General features: G+C 29.1%; 3 protein-coding genes across 3 annotated transcripts; all 3 read right to left on the minus strand.

The window, feature by feature from the left end:
- Nucleotides 1-626: 626 nt before the first annotated feature.
- On the minus strand, nt 627-2,439 carry LOC113366537 (the record flags this gene model as incomplete). The annotated part of the gene is made up of 3 exons (XM_026608163.1): nt 2,076-2,439; nt 1,905-1,982; nt 627-829 (listed from the first exon to the last, which is right to left on the minus strand). Coding segments are annotated over exons 1-3 (583 nt in total), but the record flags the coding sequence as incomplete, so codon positions are not given.
- A 248-nt stretch (nt 2,440-2,687) lies between these two features.
- LOC113366546 lies at nt 2,688-5,062 on the minus strand. Its single transcript, XM_026608175.1, has 6 exons — nt 5,015-5,062; nt 4,646-4,832; nt 4,384-4,506; nt 3,959-4,324; nt 3,624-3,816; nt 2,688-3,121 (listed from the first exon to the last, which is right to left on the minus strand). Exons 2-6 carry the CDS (start codon nt 4,823-4,825, stop codon nt 2,688-2,690), a joined length of 1,296 nt encoding a protein of 431 aa, XP_026463960.1. The 5' UTR covers nt 4,826-4,832; nt 5,015-5,062.
- Nucleotides 5,063-13,116: 8,054 nt separating this feature from the next.
- Nucleotides 13,117-18,513, minus strand: LOC113366556. Its single transcript, XM_026608186.1, has 7 exons — nt 18,456-18,513; nt 18,228-18,419; nt 17,926-18,137; nt 17,676-17,838; nt 15,354-15,580; nt 15,120-15,228; nt 13,117-13,211 (listed from the first exon to the last, which is right to left on the minus strand). The coding sequence occupies exons 1-7, from the start codon at nt 18,511-18,513 to the stop codon at nt 13,117-13,119; spliced, it is 1,056 nt and encodes a 351-aa protein (XP_026463971.1).
- Between the last annotated feature and the right edge of the window lie 2,054 nt (nt 18,514-20,567).

Raw genomic sequence — 20,567 nt, forward strand, 5'->3', positions numbered from 1 at the left:
TACCGTAGCTCTCGATGCTCTTGAGCCGCCGTTTTTTCGAATGGAAGACGAAAATCAACACTCTCCGCAAATGACGATTGTTTGGCATGAAATTAGACATTTCACTTAACCAGAAGTATATAATGCAAAAGCTTGGTTCAAGACGTTTTGGGTTAGTCAAAATCGACTAGCTAGAGCTATATACTGACAAACACCGAGAACTTAGTTGCGCACCTAATAATATTATTGTTGGAAAAAATATAGTATAATAGGTATTAACATTATCGTTGATTATAATAAACAACAATTGAAGGCTTCTTGATAAACAAGCTTGAAAATATACTCACCATATTAACACCATTGTTTGTATCTCTTTATGCTTGTATACTGTTCAATTTTAGGATTAAGTACATTTTGACATAATTTGAGTTAGGCAATGCCAATATAGCTTTAAAATTCCGAATTATTGGATTTATGTATGAGACAATATAAGCAATCATTGGCTCTTTATAATTTAAATCTAATGGTTTGTTTTTAGTTTTAAACTCCAAATATAAGATTCCATACGGTTTTTAGTAAAATTTCACTGAAATAAAATATTTTTATTTTTATTAATCATTAATACATTATTTGAAAATAAACCTTACATAGGCTTTCATTTACATCCTGATCTCTTGCAATTACTTTTTTCGCAATATTCACAAATGCAAATCTTTTTCGAATATTAGTTGTATTCTTTTCACTAGAAGATTGAGAGGTGCTTGATCCAGGATTTTGAACGAGGCCCATAACTATATAGTCACCTTCTCTAGGATGATTACTTTTTTCGTAATCCGTTTTACTTATAACACTAAAATTTCAGAAAGCTACAGTTATGATATGATAATAATTGAATGAAGAAGATAACCCTTTGCGCCCTTTGCGTTCACTTTTGGAGGAATTTAAGTTTGGCATATAACTAGGTTGTCTTCTCTAAGATTGAGATTATATCGCCAGCAAAAAAGTTAAAAAAAATACAAGCAGTCAATGAATGTATGTTAATTTTAATTACATGAAGTTGTTCAAGCACAATTACATACATTACAGAAAACATTATTTGTTTAGACGTTGTTCAACATAATCCATTATGTGAATGAATATTATAGAATTTATTAACCAGCAATTACTTCATTTCTCTAATGAAGGTTCATTTCTAAATGCTAATTACAATGACGAACCGATCATATCATATTTGAAATATGACTTTAATACATTATTGTTTTTAAATATTATACATATTTTTAATGCTATTATAAATATATAATTTGGTTGACACTAATAAATGTGTGCATCACGAGTGTTACCATATTACTTATAAACATTATTCAAAATTGTTATATAATGTATTTATTTTTACTCAAATGACATCTTGTACAGTAGAAAATAAGTTTTACTACAATCAACAGAGCGATTTGTAAATTCATTAAAAGTTGGAAGAGAGACATGTCACGACAGTGATTAATATCAACATGAGAAGCAACCTGCTATTACTTTTGGAAATTGCTTTCAAGTTTAACATGCTGCATAAAATAAATTTAGATGTTGCTGTAAATATATGTTCTTGAATGACCACAAATTCATATGAAACAAATTGCATAACTTATACAATAATGCCAAATTTATAGCAGATACGTTTTCATCAGAATGGGGCGCCGAGTTGCTGGTAAATTGTTTTTAAATCGGTACCGGGCGCAAAAGGGTCAATAGTACTTTGTAAAAATACATAATAAACAAACAGTTAATAGTATAAATCGTAAAAATACATAAAATATTTTGGGTATCTTACTATGGCAGTGTATCATCATAATTTGACTTTTAGTATTTTTTGACTCTCCAGGAAAAGGTAGTGCTTGATCTATACCAATATTATATGCATTTTTCCGAACATCAGGTGATATTCTCGATTATCCCATTCTTTAGAAACTATTGCCCACAGTTCATCTATCATTAAAGGCATTATTGTTCTAAACAGAATGAATCACAAATTAATGTTTTTAATTTTTAACATAACTCATAACTGTATAAACAATGAGGTATTTAATATATTGTAAAATTACCTTTCATAATCAGAATAACTACTATATGAGTGTAACAATGGGGATCGCTTATACGGTGTATCTTTGAGTAATGGTGGAAGTGCTGGATTATTTTTCTGTTCATAAAGCCATGTTGGATTCCAAGTTGTTATGAGAGCAATAACATTATCAATATTTTCAACTTTATTTATAGAAGCAGTTTGCGAACAAATGGCTGGCATAGATTTTTTCTTTTCTTGCCAGTTCAGAGGCAGATCTTTGACATTGCATCTATTAAGTTTATTGCCTTCTTCAATTTCAAAATAATGTATTTCAGGACGCATAATAATTTTTATAGAACGCCGAGGTTTTTTGCCAGACTTCAAACATGATTTCAATATTCCTGTTGTTTGTTTGATGTTTCTATGATTGACTTTCCACCACTTGAAATACCTTTGAGTTGTTTATTATCAATTACCTTGCTAGTAACGGTATCAACTTCCATCAACTGATCAACAGTTATTTTCATTTTAGACATACCAGCACTAAGTCTCTTTTCAGTAGAATCATTATTGATCAGTTTTCCTGAAGAACTGTTTTTCTCTTTTGAATCGTTCTTCTCCTTTGAATTTCTCTTTGATTTATTTTTAATTTCTAATTCTTCTTCACTGCTTTTTTTTGCTGCATTGTTATCATTTGAATTCTTGTTTTCTTTGGTATCTTAGGAAGATCTGACACTTTGGGTAAACTTGCATCATTTTTAGTTTTGGTTTTTGAATCATTTTTATTACATGGAACTACTGGAATATTATCTGTAAGGAATGCTCCTCGATTATTTTCGGTAAATTTAACTTTTGGCTTAGATACAATTTTTGGACTATCATTGAATTCTTTTGGAGGTGCAGTTTTGTCAGCTAATTCTTTCAAACGATTTTTTCTTATTTGTCCAATAATTTTTTTCTCTCCCTTTTCAATGCTTTTTAACTTTTTGACTGAATTTCTTTTAGATTTAGATATAGGCTTTGATTTTTCAGACTTTACAGTTTTTTGTATTGCCTTTTCCTTTGATTTGTTCTCTAAAGTGGAACCTAAAAATTTAAATTATTTGATATAATATCACTTGAATCTTAAAGAGATATAAATACATAAATATAAATTTCAACATCGACAAAACTCTCAACATATAATATATACATACAGTAGAACCTCGATTAACCGGACTAATTGTTGTCGCTAGGCATCCGGATAATCGAAAATCCGGATGATCCAATGTATGAAGAATACTAATGTGTATTTATCAAAAATAGCAAATACATATATAGATATCAACCAAAATCAATGTTTAATAAGAAATTAACATTTCCTTATGTATGTACATATATATTTTCTTAGATTATATTACATACATATACTAAACTGCAGCATAAATCGTGCAAAAATTCAAATTGTAGGTATGTACATCCATATAAATTGGTCGCAGTTGGGAGTCCGGATAATCGCAAATCCGTATAACCGAGGTCCGGATAATCCAGGTTCTACTATATATATATATATATATATATATATATATTAAATCTATATTACATTTACCTGTTGAACTCTTTCGTCTTGGAATCATGTTTACTGGGCATTCTATTATTGGTGGCTTTATGTAAGTTTTTTTTGATGGGGTTATAGTGCTTGAAGTTGGTGGTTCAGGTAATGCATTCTGATCATTGCTTTCACTATTTGCTATAAAGTCATATTCCTCTAAATCTACAAGATCTTTCTTTCTCCTGGTCACCTGCACTAGTAGTTACTTCATTTTTCATATCATATTTTGCATCTTCTTCTATCAATTTAAGTAAATTTTGAGATAAAGGTAATCCTTTGATATCCTCATGTTCTATTTGCAAATCAGGTAAGTGATCATCGTCATCTTTTACCAAGGATTTGTTGCCCTTCATGGAAAAATTTTGAGAAAGTTTATTTATCCACTTATCAACGTCATCATCTTCATTATCACTGTCAAGGCAAATAATTTCATTATTGCTCTCAGACAGATCTTCATCAATCTCCATTAGTAGTCTATCATTTGGTTGATCCAAATTTTCTACTATCCCACTTGATTTGAAAGACTTTTCAAATTTTTGCACCATTGAACTTTCATCGTCGCTAATTACTACAATGTCATTATCACTTTGTGTGTAATTGAGCAGCATGTTATCATTGTCATCATCATCAAATGATGCTTCGTTTTCAATTTTTATTCGTTTGTTATCAATATCTATGGATTCATCCCCAATAGATCTCTTTACAGATCTTTGAATATTATTTTGTAGTATTTTATATTATTAATTAATTTAAAAACAAAAAATTCTTCACTAAGGGATTGGTCACCAGCTACACCTAATCCTATTATATCATTATCGTATAATGTGTGATAAGTATCTGTTGGTATCATATTGTAATTAACATATGTGCCATTGGAACTCTGCAAGAAAGGAAAAGTGATTTATATAAGAAAACTAATTTTGATGTTGAATGCTAGGTTTCAACATCCATGTTTGAATTATATTTGCACAAATAAAACTGGTTATTGGATCGAGAATGTTAAATAAGCTGAGATATACCTTGTTATCAATAATTTTGATTAAATCTTCAGATACTTCTATGATGCAATGAGTCCTTGATACAAAAAGGCTTGAACATCGAACTTCTGAATTAACATTTCTTCCTATTGCATTTTTTCCAAGTGTTAATTCATATTCCCCTTCATGAAATTGCCTAATTAGCTTCCACTTGCACGTCATATTGAAACTGAAAAATCATAAAAAATTAATTCTGGTACCGCCATAATTATAAATGATAAAATGCTTCAAATAACATTATTAATTACATTACATTATCAATTAGAAATATTAATAAATAAATTCAAATATGTAAGTAACAAATTTTGTACATAGGACAAACTGTCATTCAATGAACTTAAAAATTATTACCACTGAAAAATAAATCCGCAGGAGTTAAACGATCATAGTAACTTTCTAAACCATTGCTATAAAAATTATTATAAGCGGCACAAATAATAAAATGGCATCAAAACACTTTTGTCTACTTCAAATTACAAAATAACCTTATTTGTTTCATAGCTATGGCGGTTTTAAATAATGAGCGTAAATGTCACTTTTCAACGGCAAAGAGTGTTGCCGCTTGTGAATTTATTTTAAAAGCTCAAAGTGGTGTTGCCTGATAACATTTTCTTTCATCAAGTCAAAAAATGACAGTTCAGATTTAACTTTAAAAACCTACTAACGATTAAATATAATTAATCATGTGAATTGTTTAAATGTTTAAATTTAAAATTAAAATCATATATGAATATAAATGATGACATAGTGGTGAAATTTAATATTAGTGCAAACAAACAAAGAACAGTTTTACGTTTTCAGGAGACATATATAAAACATGTAAGTAGTTTGTAATAGTTTTGAAATTTAATCTCTTAAAAACTGTTAAGCTAAACTATATATAAACTATAAGAGTTAAATAAATACTTTAGTTTACCTTTAAAATACTTTAGTATACTTAAAGAAGTCTTTCTACATTGTGTTCCATATAACTCTGCTTTTTAACACCTTTTTGTATTTTGCTAAGTTTAAATCAATTTAAATAATATGAAATAGGTAATAACTTCGATTATGATATTAAACATTAGTTATATTAGATAATAATGGTGATAAGCAGGGCCGGTCCTGGGGTTCTCAGCGCCCGCATGCAACTTTTTTTCTAGCGTCCCCCTCCCCCCTTATTAATATTAACTGTTTTAACAGTTTTTTATTAAAATTATATAAATATTTATAGATTTCTTGAAAATTTATTTTTAATTATTCTGGATTTAGTACACAAAAAATTAGTTATAAGCTAAAAGCGTATAAAATATATTGATTTTAAATTTATTTAGAAAATCGAGGCGATTTGCGGGTTGATTATAATCAAATATTTTTAATATTTCAATTATTTTTAACGTATGTGCAATTTTAATATTTCGGTTTTAAAACATTTTACTTATTTATTATGCGCTTTATTCTATTGAGCAAATCATGCCAAGAGTGCCAAAAAAACTAGCTTTTCATTTTTAATCATAACACTCGTATTACATGTTGGATTTTTTTAATTTTAAGAGCCGAATAATATTTATTCTTGCTTTCCCGACATATTCAGAGTATCAGTTTGTTGTTTTAAAGTTAAACTTTTAACGTATTTTAAAAGTATTGTCCAAAAATCAGTAAAAAATGCAAAGAAATTGCACATTCTTGAACTACATTGAAACAAAAACTTATTATATTTGATATGTATTATTTCAGCATAGTTAATAATTATTAAATTTAGAGTATGGACAGCGCTATGTATAAAAAAAGCCTTAAGATTTTTGTTCCAAAGTAAATTTTGCTTCCATTTTTCATATTTGTATAACCCTAACCACGCGTGTCTTCAACGTTCAAAATTCATCAGATGCGAAACATTTGCAACAAAAGCAAAAGTTACAATTCAATTTCTCGGAATAAACGTGCCATTTTTTAAGCACAGACTCCCCATTTTTTATCGTCCCGATTATAATTTGTTTATATTTTTTTAACAAGTTTCGTTTCAACTAAATCAGCTCGCAATTTTTCCCAATGATTAATTTAATCTTTCGCAGATTTGAGCTTATGGGATTGAACACTAGATAATTTTTTTTTCGATTCCACGGTAACTTCAAACAAAGGAAAAAGTGAATAAGTAGATTAAGCAATGAACATAGCTGTTATTTACTAATTTGCAGAGTTATTAACCGGTTAATTGTTTCTACTGATATCACATTGCAAAATAAATATGCTTTTTGTGTCCCGGATCCCTAGTTAAGTTAGACTGTTTGTTATAATTTATTAAGTATTATAGATTTTATATAAATGATTTTAGATTTTATATAACAAATATAAATAATATATTATAAATTTAATTTCCGAAACTCGTTTTGGCGCCCCCTAAGGCTTGCGCCTGCATTTTTGCATGCATTGCATTCAAGGTAGGACCGGCCCTGTATATATATATATATATATATATATATATATATTGTTGTACATACAAATAATAATTGTATAAGTATATTACAAAGAACCTAATAAAATTAGAACTTGCAAATATCACTTCATCTAGCTTCAACTATTTTCTCAGCAGCAATTTTAATCACTATTGTAACTAAACAAAATAACATTACATTATGATTCGGTTATATTTTCTAACCTAATCTAAAATGAAACCAGGTATTACTGTAATGTGTTTTATATTTTTTTCTGGATTAAATAATTTGTCAAATATGTACATGGCTCTGGGACCATATATACTCGGTCCTTTAACTTGAGTTAAAGAAAGATATAATATTGCACAATTTATTTAAAAATTGTAATATAATACAATATTTTAATACGTATTTATGAAACAGTACAAGTTTTATAAAATGATATTGTAAATTTACAATTACGTTTACGATTCTGTGAAATGAATATATAAGTTTTGACCTCTTTGTTATAATATTTATGGTTTTCATTATATTGATCAGAGTATAAATTATGATCATAATTTATGAATGATTGAAATACTCTTATATCATCAAAGTTAAAATATTAATAATTAAAAAAAAAAGATCAGTGAAACGTAACCCGGAGAGAACAAATAAATTGATATAAGTCGCAAAAAAACAAATGTAAACTTATATTGAAAACTTAAACTTATATCTATCACAGCAATTTTTAAGATTATTGTATTTCGAAAAGAATTAATTATTTTAGTTAGTTCAATATTTAATTTTTTGATGTAGTTATCTGAAAAATTTAGCAGTAAAACAATAAATTTAATTAGATAAGGTATCTTTCAAAATCAATTTTCTATATTTGTAACAATTTAAATTATTTAAATACATAAAAATAAGAAAGAAAAAAGATTCCAATGTATTATGTTTTGTTTTGTTTCGATTTAAATCTTTTTAATAACAATTGTAAATAGCAATTATGCGTTCAAATTATTTTTATAAAACTTATGACTCGAGCTATAAAATAGGCCTTCATTGCTATATATATATATATATATATATATATATATATATATATATATATATATATATAAATCATAAGCTACTAGAACAGATTTATATATATACACATATATATAAATATATATATAAATATATATATATATATATATATATATATATATAAATATTAATCTGTTCTAGTAACTTATGACTTTTAAAACAAATGATGAGAAAGTCTCAATTAAGAGATGCTTTAAAGATTTTTCAAAGATATAGATGATACAGATTTACAGGATTTTAGTTATATATTTTAACAATATTTTCTTAATATTGTACTCGGACATATAGAAATAACCAAATTACAAATGTAATAATTAATCGAACATGCCCCCGCTTTCAGCACTCACTAGAAATTTGTTTTTCAAGAAATTGACATAATATATTTCAGTCATAAATTCTTGAATATAGTGAATTTTGATTTCAGTTGTATGGCTATTAAAAATATTTTAATAAAAATTAGTTTTTAGCTAAAGATTTATTAATTTGTTTTATCGATTTTCTCTCAAGTTATCATGAAAATAATAGCCCAGAAAAAAAAACAATATAAAAACAATTTTTGTAGAACAGTAGATAGATTTCTGCATTTTCATATCAAATAATTACAAAAATGGACGTAAAAGTGAAACTTTTAATTTTAGTACAAACAAAATCTTTGTAATTAAAATGTGACGTGTTGATAGTGAAATTTTATATTATAATAAATAGCTTTTAAGAGACGTTATAGTTATACATAAGAAACATATATACATATATACATACATCAGTTATCATTTATATGTATTATCATAGATATTCACAAATTAAGTTTAATAAATAAAAATCACAGACAAATAAGCAATTAAATAAGTAATAATTAATAATTCTCTTAACTGTTTCATATACGAATTACATCCACTATATATTTCATGCCACACTCGTGATAGGCCAAGCAATGAATGATCGTATACAAATCTAACTAGGTATAAGTGGCATTTTACCTTAGGTTGCATGTACTTTGTGAATAATCGACTTAATCAGTAAGAAATCAATATATTCATTTATGATTTATTTATGAATACTACATTGCTGTAAAAGAACATTATAATGCAAGAAACTATTGCAGATTATTCAATTTATAGTACGATTTTTTCAAACATCTTAGTTATTTTCGACAAACGGTTTAAATATTATATATAATTGAAAAAGACGTCTAATATATACTCGGAGTATGTTCTAAAAGCGCAGCCAAACATTAATTAATTTTCATAATTAAACCACTTATCGTAGGCCTCTAATATTTTAGCATGTTGATTAAGAACAGAATCTGTCGCCAAAAAGGTTTCATTAAAATCGACATATTTTTTTTAACAATTACCTAATTACAAAGAAACGATTCGACCGATCTTCACCAAAAACTAACTAACACTATTAGGGTGGTCATTTATATGGATATTTTCTAAATTTCTTGCTCCCAGGGGCTCGAATGATTCCAAATTGATTAAAAAAAGTTCTCTGTAAGTTTTAGCTTTTAATGTTAACGTTAAGATAGTTCGCACTCCAACCAAAGTTCCTATGGAAATAACATATATGAGTAAAATTCCATTTGTTTATAAATTAGCGACAAGTGAATCAAAATTTTGAGAATAACATTGTATTTGCTTATTTTAAACATAACAAAAAAAAAATACATAAAAAATTTGATATGTTTCATAAAATAAGTAAAATATTTACTTAAGAAGGAAGAACCAAGAAACTTTGGTTGGATTGTGGACTATCTTGAATTTAATATTAAGAGCTAAAACTTTCAGAGATTTCTTTTATCAATTTGGAAGCATTTAAGCCTCTGGGAGCAAGGACATTCTAAAACATATTATTAACATTCTAAAACCTATTATTCAAAACTAGTGGGCCTTAAGGCAAATTGCTGGAACTTCCCGTACCGTAACGAAATGTGCGAGGAATACTGAATGTTTTCAAATAGATTATTATTAATATTGTAACATTGTCTAATATTTATAGGAATTATATAAACTGAATTGCAAAGTTGAAATTATTTGTTTGAAGTATATTAGAACTATATTAGTTCAAACAATTTTTTTTCCAAAATCAATTATTTTGTTAAGACAAGCAGACAGTTCTTTGAATCATTTAAATCGGACGCTTAGTTCTCTCAAAAACTGCCATTTTTTACACATTTAGCTCCGTATCTTCGAAATGGCTGGGCCTGCCTTTGCCAAAAACTAATAAACCCTTCTCCCAATCATTACTAATTGAATGTTTTTTAGATCATTCAAATCGGATGCTCCGTTCTCTCAAAAACTCGATTTCTATTTTCTGCACTCTGTGCTCTTTATCTCCGTAACTGCTGGACCTGCCTTTGCCAAAAACTAATCAGCTCATCTCCCTATCAATAGGAATCGAATGTTTTTTGAACCATTCAAATCAGTTGATCCGTGCGTCCGAAAACGTGACCGGAAATTTGTATTCATACATACATATACACACACAACACACACACACATCCATTTTTTCTGAGGTATGTCAATATGTTCAGAAACCTTCAAAACGTCGAGAAATGTAAAAATTTTCAATTTCGATTTTCGGCCCATTACAATAACTTACCCCACGGGAAGTTAATAATATTTAAGTTATTTAGCATAAAACTCTAAACCCTAAACCCCCAAATTTTATAAAAAATGATGAACTTTAATAATCGGTTATTTGAACCCAAATGTTGCATCATAATCGTATTATGCTTTCTTAATTATATTTTTTGAAATAAAAATGTTAGGAAAAATTAGTTAATTATATTATATAGAATTTTTTTCTCACTTTTTGCCGCCCCAGAAAATTTGCCGCTACTAGCCTCGTTTGCTCCTATTGTAAATCCAACACTTTGTACAGGAGTATCACTTCTGCGGAAAACTCTCTTATAACAAAAGCACAAAAAGGTTAATAATTCCATGCATGGCTGAAATGATATATTTGTCGTCCTGATGTGTAAAATTATTAGTTAATAGTATGTATATAAAAGTCGATCTTGATTATGCAAACGATCTCATTCATTGCCTGACCCAGTATGTAATAACTTTTACTTAATCCTAATTTTAAACTTTAACAGTGTCTTAAAATCATATACACAACATGTGCAACAGTTCATGGAAATGTGTTATGAACATGTAATATTGCTTTATATCCGATATATTTATATATCTTAAGTATTATTTTTTTTATGAACTACAAAAATAATTAAATATAAACGAGGTGTTGTCGAACCCAGGTAGCGGATATGAAATCTGCCCATTCTGGAAATCATGAACACTATTCGACGAGTTTTGTTTCTTGGATAAAATGTTTTATGAAATTTTATTTTTTAAATAGTCTTGTAACAGTGACCAACAAGTGTCGCACTAACAACGCTCTAATTTTTATAATTTAATAAGCACTTACACAGAGACACAGATTTTAAATGTTAACAGTCTTTCACTCGATTTATAAATTAATATCACTATTATATATATTTATATTATATATATTTATATAAACAGCACAAACGGTTTAACACATCAAATTATCGAGTCGCTTTAGCAACAGATTTACAAATTTACGAGACATCAAATAGATACTTTTCTACTAGTGAATATACGTTAAGCTTTTGGTTTTTTGTTAAGAAATACAATCTAATACGGTTACCGCCGAGAATATGTGATATACAAACATTGCTTCTAACATTTAAATACGATGTCTTAGACGTCGAGTTGATTTTGTAAAGTAATTCACAATAGTTTTTTGAACGTTTTAACACGTTTTATGAAACCGTTGCAGTTTTTTGTTCTCAACAATAATATAACATATTTTTTAAATAACATTGATATTTTTGATAAGTACATTTTGTTTTTTTTCAACATGTAATATAATCTCCTTACGAAAGTTTGACTCGCTTATCTTCTAGAGATGCAGGTCACAATCATGTACCTGTAAGGTAAAAATATCTGTGAAAACGAAAATGATTATTTATTTAAATTATTAATAAGTAAGTAAGATTATTAATATTCGTTGTTAATAGTTTAACTATTATTATTTAATTATAACTTATTATTATTATAACTAGCCAGTAAATAATCGATCAATATTTTGAAACTCAGCTATTTAGATACAATTTCCAAATGTTCATTTCGAAAATTCGAAAACAAAGTTTTCGCTTATACTAAAAACTAATCAATACGGTTACCAATCGATATAAAATATTTCGATCAAAATTGCACAACAAACATAAACATAATATCAGTTAATAAATTAACTATAGTAAACAAACACGAGCTTGTATGTCCAAAAAGCTCAGCCTTTATTCCAAACAATAATGAATTCTTATATTTGAACCACTTTTCGTAGGCCTCTATCTCTAATATTTTACGTTGTTTGCTTGGGTCATGAACTCTATCGCTATTTTGAGTTTCTTAAAAAAAACAAACAAAAATTAACATTTAATTACGAAGAAACGAGTCGACCAATTATTTCCAGGAACTAATCAGCTCGATTCCCAATAAATGATATTGAAGAATAAAAAAAATAGGCTGTTCTTTCACAAATTGATTCGAGCAGCCTTCTTCAGAATGTTAAAAATTTATAATTTAGTGACTGTAAAATAAGTATGAACATTCACAATACCTCAATTTCACGTCAAACAAGTCACAAGTCTTTATCGAGCTACGTCGAATGAAAAAAAGGTCGACGATAAATCAAAATATTGGCTCTCATACATACATGCAAAAAAAGTCGACGATAAATCAAAATATTGGCTCTCATAAATACATCTCATTGTATATATATTTTTTCCAAATTTGGTCTAAAACGTTTCAGAATCACTTTCAACGTAGAAGAAAACCAAAAAATGAGAAAATCGAATTTTCTGGTTACAATAAACTTCTGCTTCAGAAAGTTGAAAATTTATGATTTATAGACTGTGAAATGAGTATAAAGCTGACCTTACCGCTATGAGGGAGCGGGTCGATCCCGTGCGCCGCTGCTGTATGTGCGTCTTAACAATTTTGATTCTTCAGATTGATCATGTCCAGGAAGGGTTGAACCTATAACCAGATAATCCGTAAAGTGAATTTAAAAATTTTCATTTAAATTGATTCCAACAATACGACAACCCCAAAGTTCAATATTTAACTGGCAGAAATTAATTTGAAGTTAATTAAGAGATTTTTTGATGAATTGAATGATGAACCGAATAGCTAAAGAAATGAACCAGAGATGAAATATAACAGTTTGATATTCTTATTTTATACTAAATATTATATAAGAAAATATCATATACAGTGAATATTGAAGTGTAAAAACCGGTTTTTAGTGAAAAGTCAGTTTTTACTGTATAAATGGAAAATGACAAATATAGCCAAATTTAAAAGATAGATGAAAGCGTTTTGATACTTGAAATCATATCGGTTCAATAGCATTTAATATCTTATCAGTCTACAATGGTTCCCAGAAAGGTTTTGTATATATTAATTTAGATTTTTATACTAGTGTATATATTAATTTAAATCAGCGTGATTTCTTCTAGAAGAAGTAACTTCCTCTACTCAAACTAAAAAAAAAGAGTTTTAAACTCTAGAAGCCACAAATTAAAGAACAAAAAACTTAGAATAAATATGTCAGGCTTTAAAAACAATGAAGCATAATGTGGTCGCCAGTATGAGAGTATTTTCTATTTCAGAAAATTTTGTTCGAAATTATAAAGGCCATGTTGTAAGTAGCAATTTGATACACGTTCTCAGTTTTTTGGAATCATATTTTATTAAACAATTAGAATCAACAAAAAAACAATTAGAATGTTTAAAATTAATTAATTAAAATTGCTCGGAACAGACAATACCCGAGTTTAACTTAATTATTTTTAAAACTAAAATTGATATTAACAAGTATGTATCTAATTTTTTTTTTAAATTTATGCATTTTTTAATCAAAAATGTATTATTTAACCCTCAGTCGGTCGGATATTTTTTCACCTTCGAACGGTCGGAAAGTTCTGGCTAGACCACCATTCATTTTACATGCATTTATATGGGATAAATGAGTTTTTGATGTCTTATGTATTAACGATTATATAAAAAAATCAAGAAATATAATAAAATCGTTGCTTTTTTGTTAATTTTTCTATTTTAAATCAATGAAAAACAATATTTATTCTTTTTCGGCACCTTTGAAATGAATGTGTGCATTACCAATCCGATTTTCAGTGTTTGCGATTACCAATAAGTTTGGTAGGTTTTCAAGGAACTCTCGTCATGAAAATACTAACATTCATGTTAGAATACATAGCAAAGAATATAAACAACGCAGTTTGAATAGAAAATACCATGAAAAAAGACAAAATACTGGTTTACATATATCAAAAAGCGTATATTTCATACAAAATGTATGGGTGGTCTAGACAGACCTTTCCGACCGTTCGAAGTATAAAAAAGTTAATATCCTTATAATTATCCTTCTGTACATTTTTTCGTCCTGATTTTTTCATTGATCGACAGCTAATGAAATTTTAGGAAAAGTCAAGAAATTTCAAGTCGAAACGATTACTAAAAGTATTTTTTTTTTTAATTGAAGTCGAAAAAAGTGTGGCCAGACCACGCCGACCGACGGAGGGTTAAAACTATTTTCTTTCTTATATGTGAAAATGATGCATGAATAACGAATAATTATTTTCAAAGCTATTTAATCAAGATAAACTATTATTTTTTAGTCCTACTAATCAAAATTAAAATAATTTTGTTTACTATCTATAAAATTGAACAATGAATAAATTCAGTCAAAGACTGCTCTAAATTACACTAAATTTGCGGATAAATTACACAATATTCGAGCAAAAATTTATTTTATATATAAAATTCGAAAACCGGTTAAAACCGGGTTTTTAGTAAAATTAAAATTCAAAAAACGGTTTTCTGAAATGTTGGTTTTTGTATAAACGCTAGTAATTACATAATCACCTGTTACTTCCTTAAGTCTTCTGTCGTCCAGGAGACCAGGATTAGATCGTTGCTGTAAAAAAACTCTCTGACGTGGAAGAGGTTTTGGAGATGCCGACAAAAAACGTTCCTAAATGGAAAAAAACATTTTAATTTGTAATGATTTAAAATTCATTACATATAATTGAATGGACTAAAAGACTTCTACTGTATTATATTATGTATATAAATGTGATAATATCATATAATCATTACCGCTGCTTCTGAAGAACCAACAATGGTAGCCGAAGAATGCGTATCCGCGGCTAACAGGCGCTCGCTTTCCGGATCCACCCCACCAGGTCCGCCGACGCCGCAATGTCGATGGGCGGCCTGTTCCGCCTTGTTCTTGAGTATTGATTTGGATCGCCTGTGAGATTCAAGCTGCGGAGAACCACCGTCAGCAGAATCGATGGAGAGAGAGGATTTACTGCCATTCTTTCCTAAAAAGTAGAAATATGAATGTTTTTTTCCTTAAATTAACAGGTTGACTGCCGACCAGCTCGATCGGAGTGTTGTGGAAGCTTGACTAAATTTACTCATGAAGTAAATATGTTGTCTTCATATTTTTACCTTTTTACCCGCCTAGTACTTGTTTACTCCTAATATAAAATAATCACATAAGTTTATTATGTGATTATTATTAAACATCACATAAAACCACATTGTGGTCAGCAGGGTATGGTCAAATGGTCAGAAGAAAGCCAAAAATATTATCAGCAAGTTATGGTCATGTGAGTAAAAGGAACCTAAAAATATAATCAGTAATCAACCTTAAGTCTATTGACTTAATTTAACCTGACGTTCGAAATCGTCTGAAAATTGAAATTGAACCCAAAAAGATGGTGAGCGGAATAGGGGCATATGGGTAAAAGGACCAAAAATATGGTCAGCAGGATATGGTCATGTGGGCAGTGGGAATTAAAAATATGGTCAGCAGGATATGGTCATGTGGGCAGAAGGTACACGAAAATATTGTCAGCAGTCAATCTTAAGTTTGTTGACTTAATTTAACCTGACGTTCGAAACTGTCTGTAAATTGAAATTGCTTGGTTTCAGGCAGTTCATAATAATCGAACGTTTGGTTAAATATACAATCAATTAGTATAATAAAATGTAAACTAGTGGGGCGCATGGCATCGTGCCTTAAGGCAAATTGCTGGAACTTACCGTACCAATAATTATCATTTTTTTAAAAATGATTAACATTTTTGAAAAAATTTTACTTCGAAAAAATTAGATTTTTCAAAGCAATCGTATTGCTTTAACTGCATAGAGACAAAATATAAAGCGCGTAAGCGCCGCGTCGCTCTCTAACGGGTAAACATTGGTACGGAACCCATAGGAATGTAAACAAAATTTATACTTATTGTTAAAATCTCTATAAAATATCTGATAATTTGATGTGCATATGTCTAATGATCATTTTTGACCGCCAAATGACATTTTTTTTACTTTTTTTATTAGATCTCCAAAACCGCTAGACCTGCCTTCATGAAAATTTGATCAATCCTTCATCTTGTCAATACAAGTAAAATGTTTTTTGAAATATTAAAATCGGACGCTCCGTTCTCTTAAAAATTGAGTTACCATTTTTTGCACTTTTTGCCCCGTATCTTCGGAACGGCTATACCTGCCTTTGCCAAAAACTAATCAGCACGTCTTGTTATCAATACGAATCAAATGTTTTTTGATTTATTCAAATCGGTTGATCGGTGTTCCCGAAATCGTCGACGAAAATTTGTATCCGCACACACACACATACACAACACGCACATACACACACACAAACACAAACACATACATCCATTTTTTCTAAGGTATGCCAAAATATTCAGAAACCTTTGAAACGTAAAGATATATAAAAATTTTCATTTTCGATTTTTTTGCGATTACTATAACGTGCCCTACGGGTAAGTAGGGTAGTATATTATAGCAGTAGTAAGAAAACCGTCAGAATTATATTATTGCTAATACAATCTTATATTTGAGTCAAAATATTAATAACTATTTAATTTTTATATATTTCTGTTTCATAAAATAGTCCGGACTTATAATTATGAACATTTGCTTACTCAACTAAATAGTTATATTCGTAATTGAAAAATTAATTTAATAACTATATTGAAGTATATATAAAAAGTCTATGATCAGATGTTGAAATCTCTTTGTATCTACTCGGACAACTACGCACATGATTCAAAAATTGTATTTTAAGTTTTAATTCAATATTTCAATCATTAATTGTGTAGCATTAACTATTGCAGGTGTATAGTTTTCATTAAACTTGATTGAAAAAAAAATGTAATTTTGAACTTGATATTGTTAATTAGTTTTATGCTATAAAATAGCCACACCAAGTTTACATTTACCATTCATGCTAACAAAGTTAACCAGGAAATATACAAACTAGAACATTTACAATTCAATAAATACTGTTTTTTATATCAATCTTATAATGCGAATGAAAATTAAGTAGCCAATAAAAGAGGACTTGATATGGTTCCTTCAATAAGCCAATCAAAAATATTGCTTCACCTTTAGGAGAACTTTGAAGCCCAAACAGATGCTGGTTAATAATCCTAGTGACGGAAGCTATGGATCTTCCTGGCATGAAAGACGTCCTGCGTCCTCCAAGCCTTCTGTCGAGACTATCCTGGGAAGCATCTCTTTCGGCGAGAGTGGTTTGGGGACGATTCAACTGTAAAAATAAAATATAGTGACAATTACAATACATTCTGACAGCACTATTTTATTATATGATGATAACAACTCTCTAACTACTTACTTGTTGGAATCTTTTCTTTCTATGTTTAGGCAGGTTAGATTCATTTAAACTAATACGACTTGCGCTGTCCACAGTGGCGAAGTCCTTGAAAGCTTCGTCCATGGGGCTCGCACCTAAACTTCTCAACTGACCACAGTCACCAGAGGCGCTCTTTTTCACAAGTGCTGCACCCTTATCGAGCGGATTGACGTATAAATTTGAATCAACCTCACCCTAGAAATAGGAAACATAAAAAAAAACACCATCCAACTCACTGATTCGGAACTTGATATGTTTTTGAGAAAACCAAATCATTTTTTTCAATTTACTATCCAACCTTACCTCCAGCAAATCACCCTGAGATAAAAATGGATGTGTATCGCAGCTGGCATATGTATCGGAACTATCAACACTGCCCAAATCTCCATTGGCCCTTGGAGGAGCTACAGTTGGAATAATTTCTTTTTCTCGTTCGCGTTCCCGCTCTTTTTCACGTTCCCGCTCCCGTTCCCGTTCTCGTTCCCGTTCTCTGAGATGAGCACCAGCTAAACGGATCGCCTTCATCTCTATACATACTGGATTTCGGAAGTCTGACGTGCTGGTCGGCATCAAATTCTCCGCGTCAATGAATTCCTTGTAATCCTAGACGAAATGATAAATATAATAAAGTATTGACATCTAAAACCATAATTAGACTGCTATAACTGCAAAATCTGCATTTTAAAAAATAAGTAATGAAAATATTTGCCTAATAGCCTCAACTCGTTCAAAAACACGTGTTTCAGAAGCAAGAAGATATTTATGGCAGATATGATCTGATATATTTTGATCTAACCAGAAACGATTAAAATTTACCTAAGGGACGTTGGCATAGATTTCAAACGCGTCACTTTAGGTCTCATAGAAAACAACTAACTTGTTCCAAACAATGCATGCACAATTCTTATTTCAAATCGTGCAAATACCATTTTCTGAATATTAAATATTTTTAAATGATTATGATGACCATATTTTTGAGAGTGTTATATTTTTATTTAAGAGAACTGAGACAATCAGTAAGATACAACAACGTTATATTTGCTTCAGAATATTTTTGGTACCATATAAATAAAATTGGCTATATGTAGCCTGGAATTTTATTTCTGGCGCGAACCAAGTTAATATATCATTAGAGTTATATTTAAACAAACTTAGTATTTGTTTTTAATGATAGACAGTAATACCATGATACGAAAATTGTTAATGTTACAATAAGTATATAGAATACCCAACGAAATTGGTCTAATAAAGGTTGTTCATCCTTGTTTTAGTAGAATAAAAACTTTGGTACCAGTACCAATACCAAACCTTAAGATACCAATTATTTTGAGCCTAGGAACTAGTACTTTATATAAGAGAACTAGAAATATTAATAAAATAGGTAAGGTAATTAATAGGTAAGGTAAATCCAAAGGTAAAATTAGGTTCATAAGTATTTTTAAGGAACTCATGCAAATACACTAGGTTTATGGTGCTGGTTGACGGTAGCTAATAAATTTAAAAAGATAAATAACAGAAATTTAACCTGTCTTCTAAAATATACTCTGATTGCTAATACTACCATTAAAAAAATACCTTTAGGAATGTTGGTTAAAAATAATGATATTAAATATGTATAATGCGATCTCTTCTTTCCTGGGAATTTAAAAAGATTAGTACCACATGCAAACGCTAAAAATCTATAAATACTATTACAAATATGCATTCTAATATTCGTGTATAAATTTCATGATACAAAATTCACTACAAAATTCTATGAATGACGCTCGATTGATATAATATCGATAGAACTTCTTAACAAAACATAGATTTTTGGTATATAGTTCGAACTTTAGGAGCCTATTCATAAAACTTTGATGAATACTTCTAACAAAATACGTGACCTGATTTTGACAAAGGCATTTCAATGAGACAAGAGTCTACTACTATAGGTACAAGTGCATGCCATACGTGTAATATGGAAGAAGTTTTTCAAAAAATATTTCAAACAAAAAAAAATCATAAAAGTATTTTTCACTATATGATGAAATATCTTCGTGAACATATACATACAAATGTTTACTAAGACATACTTATTTGGTACATAAAAGTATATATGCATATATAGGTTTGTATGTTACACACATTTTGGTGCAGATTAATTAATTACTTTTTTTTCAATTTTTTATTAATATTTTGGCAGGCTTCAATTAAACTTCAATTCTTTGAATATCGATACAATATTGAATAAATGCAGAGTGCCGGCTTCAAATCTGTGTGAAGTACATGCAAAATGTACTTTTGGTCGACTTCTCTAATAAAAAATTAATGTCATGTATCTATATGACAACTGAAAAAATATAATAAATTCAATAAAAAATCTTGTTCTACGATAATAAAATAAGACGATCCTTAGGAATCGTTCACAAATCTGACTTCCTAAATACTTGGAAGAAGACTAATGGGCACAAGAGACCAATGTTATCGTCATACTGATTCACACTGAATACTGTCAAAATGTTATGTATTTGCTGTGCATTCAGGCGTTTTGCACACATAAACTGCAATGTCACTCGTATGTTATGAAGCTGGGTCAGAAAGACCCTGTTATCTAACATCGTTTTTTTGACATTTGTACGGTTTCT

The sequence above is a fragment of the Ctenocephalides felis genome, unplaced genomic scaffold (assembly GCF_003426905.1).
Source record: "Ctenocephalides felis isolate EL2017-DRISC unplaced genomic scaffold, ASM342690v1 CF-g0.4_SCAFFOLD_00602, whole genome shotgun sequence".
NCBI classification, from domain to species: Eukaryota; Metazoa; Arthropoda; class Insecta; order Siphonaptera; family Pulicidae; genus Ctenocephalides; species Ctenocephalides felis.

Excerpts from the sequence above, each read along its gene's own strand:
- LOC113366556 (XM_026608186.1), bottom strand. The coding sequence starts at position 18,513 with ATGCCGACCAGCACGTCAGACTTCCGAAATCCAGTATGTATAGAGATG. Across the intron at positions 17,839-17,925 it reads GAAAGAAAAGATTCCAACAA|TTGAATCGTCCCCAAACCAC; the intron begins GTAAGTAGTTAG and ends TTATTTTTACAG. Across the intron at positions 13,212-15,119 it reads AAGACTTAAGGAAGTAACAG|GTTCAACCCTTCCTGGACAT; the intron begins GTGATTATGTAA and ends ATCTGGTTATAG.
- LOC113366546 (XM_026608175.1), bottom strand. The coding sequence starts at position 4,825 with ATGACGTGCAAGTGGAAGCTAATTAGGCAATTTCATGAAGGGGAATAT. Across the intron at positions 3,817-3,958 it reads TGAAGGGCAACAAATCCTTG|GTGACCAGGAGAAAGAAAGA; the intron begins GTAAAAGATGAC and ends CTACTAGTGCAG. Across the intron at positions 3,122-3,623 it reads AAGACGAAAGAGTTCAACAG|GTTCCACTTTAGAGAACAAA; the intron begins GTAAATGTAATA and ends TTAAATTTTTAG.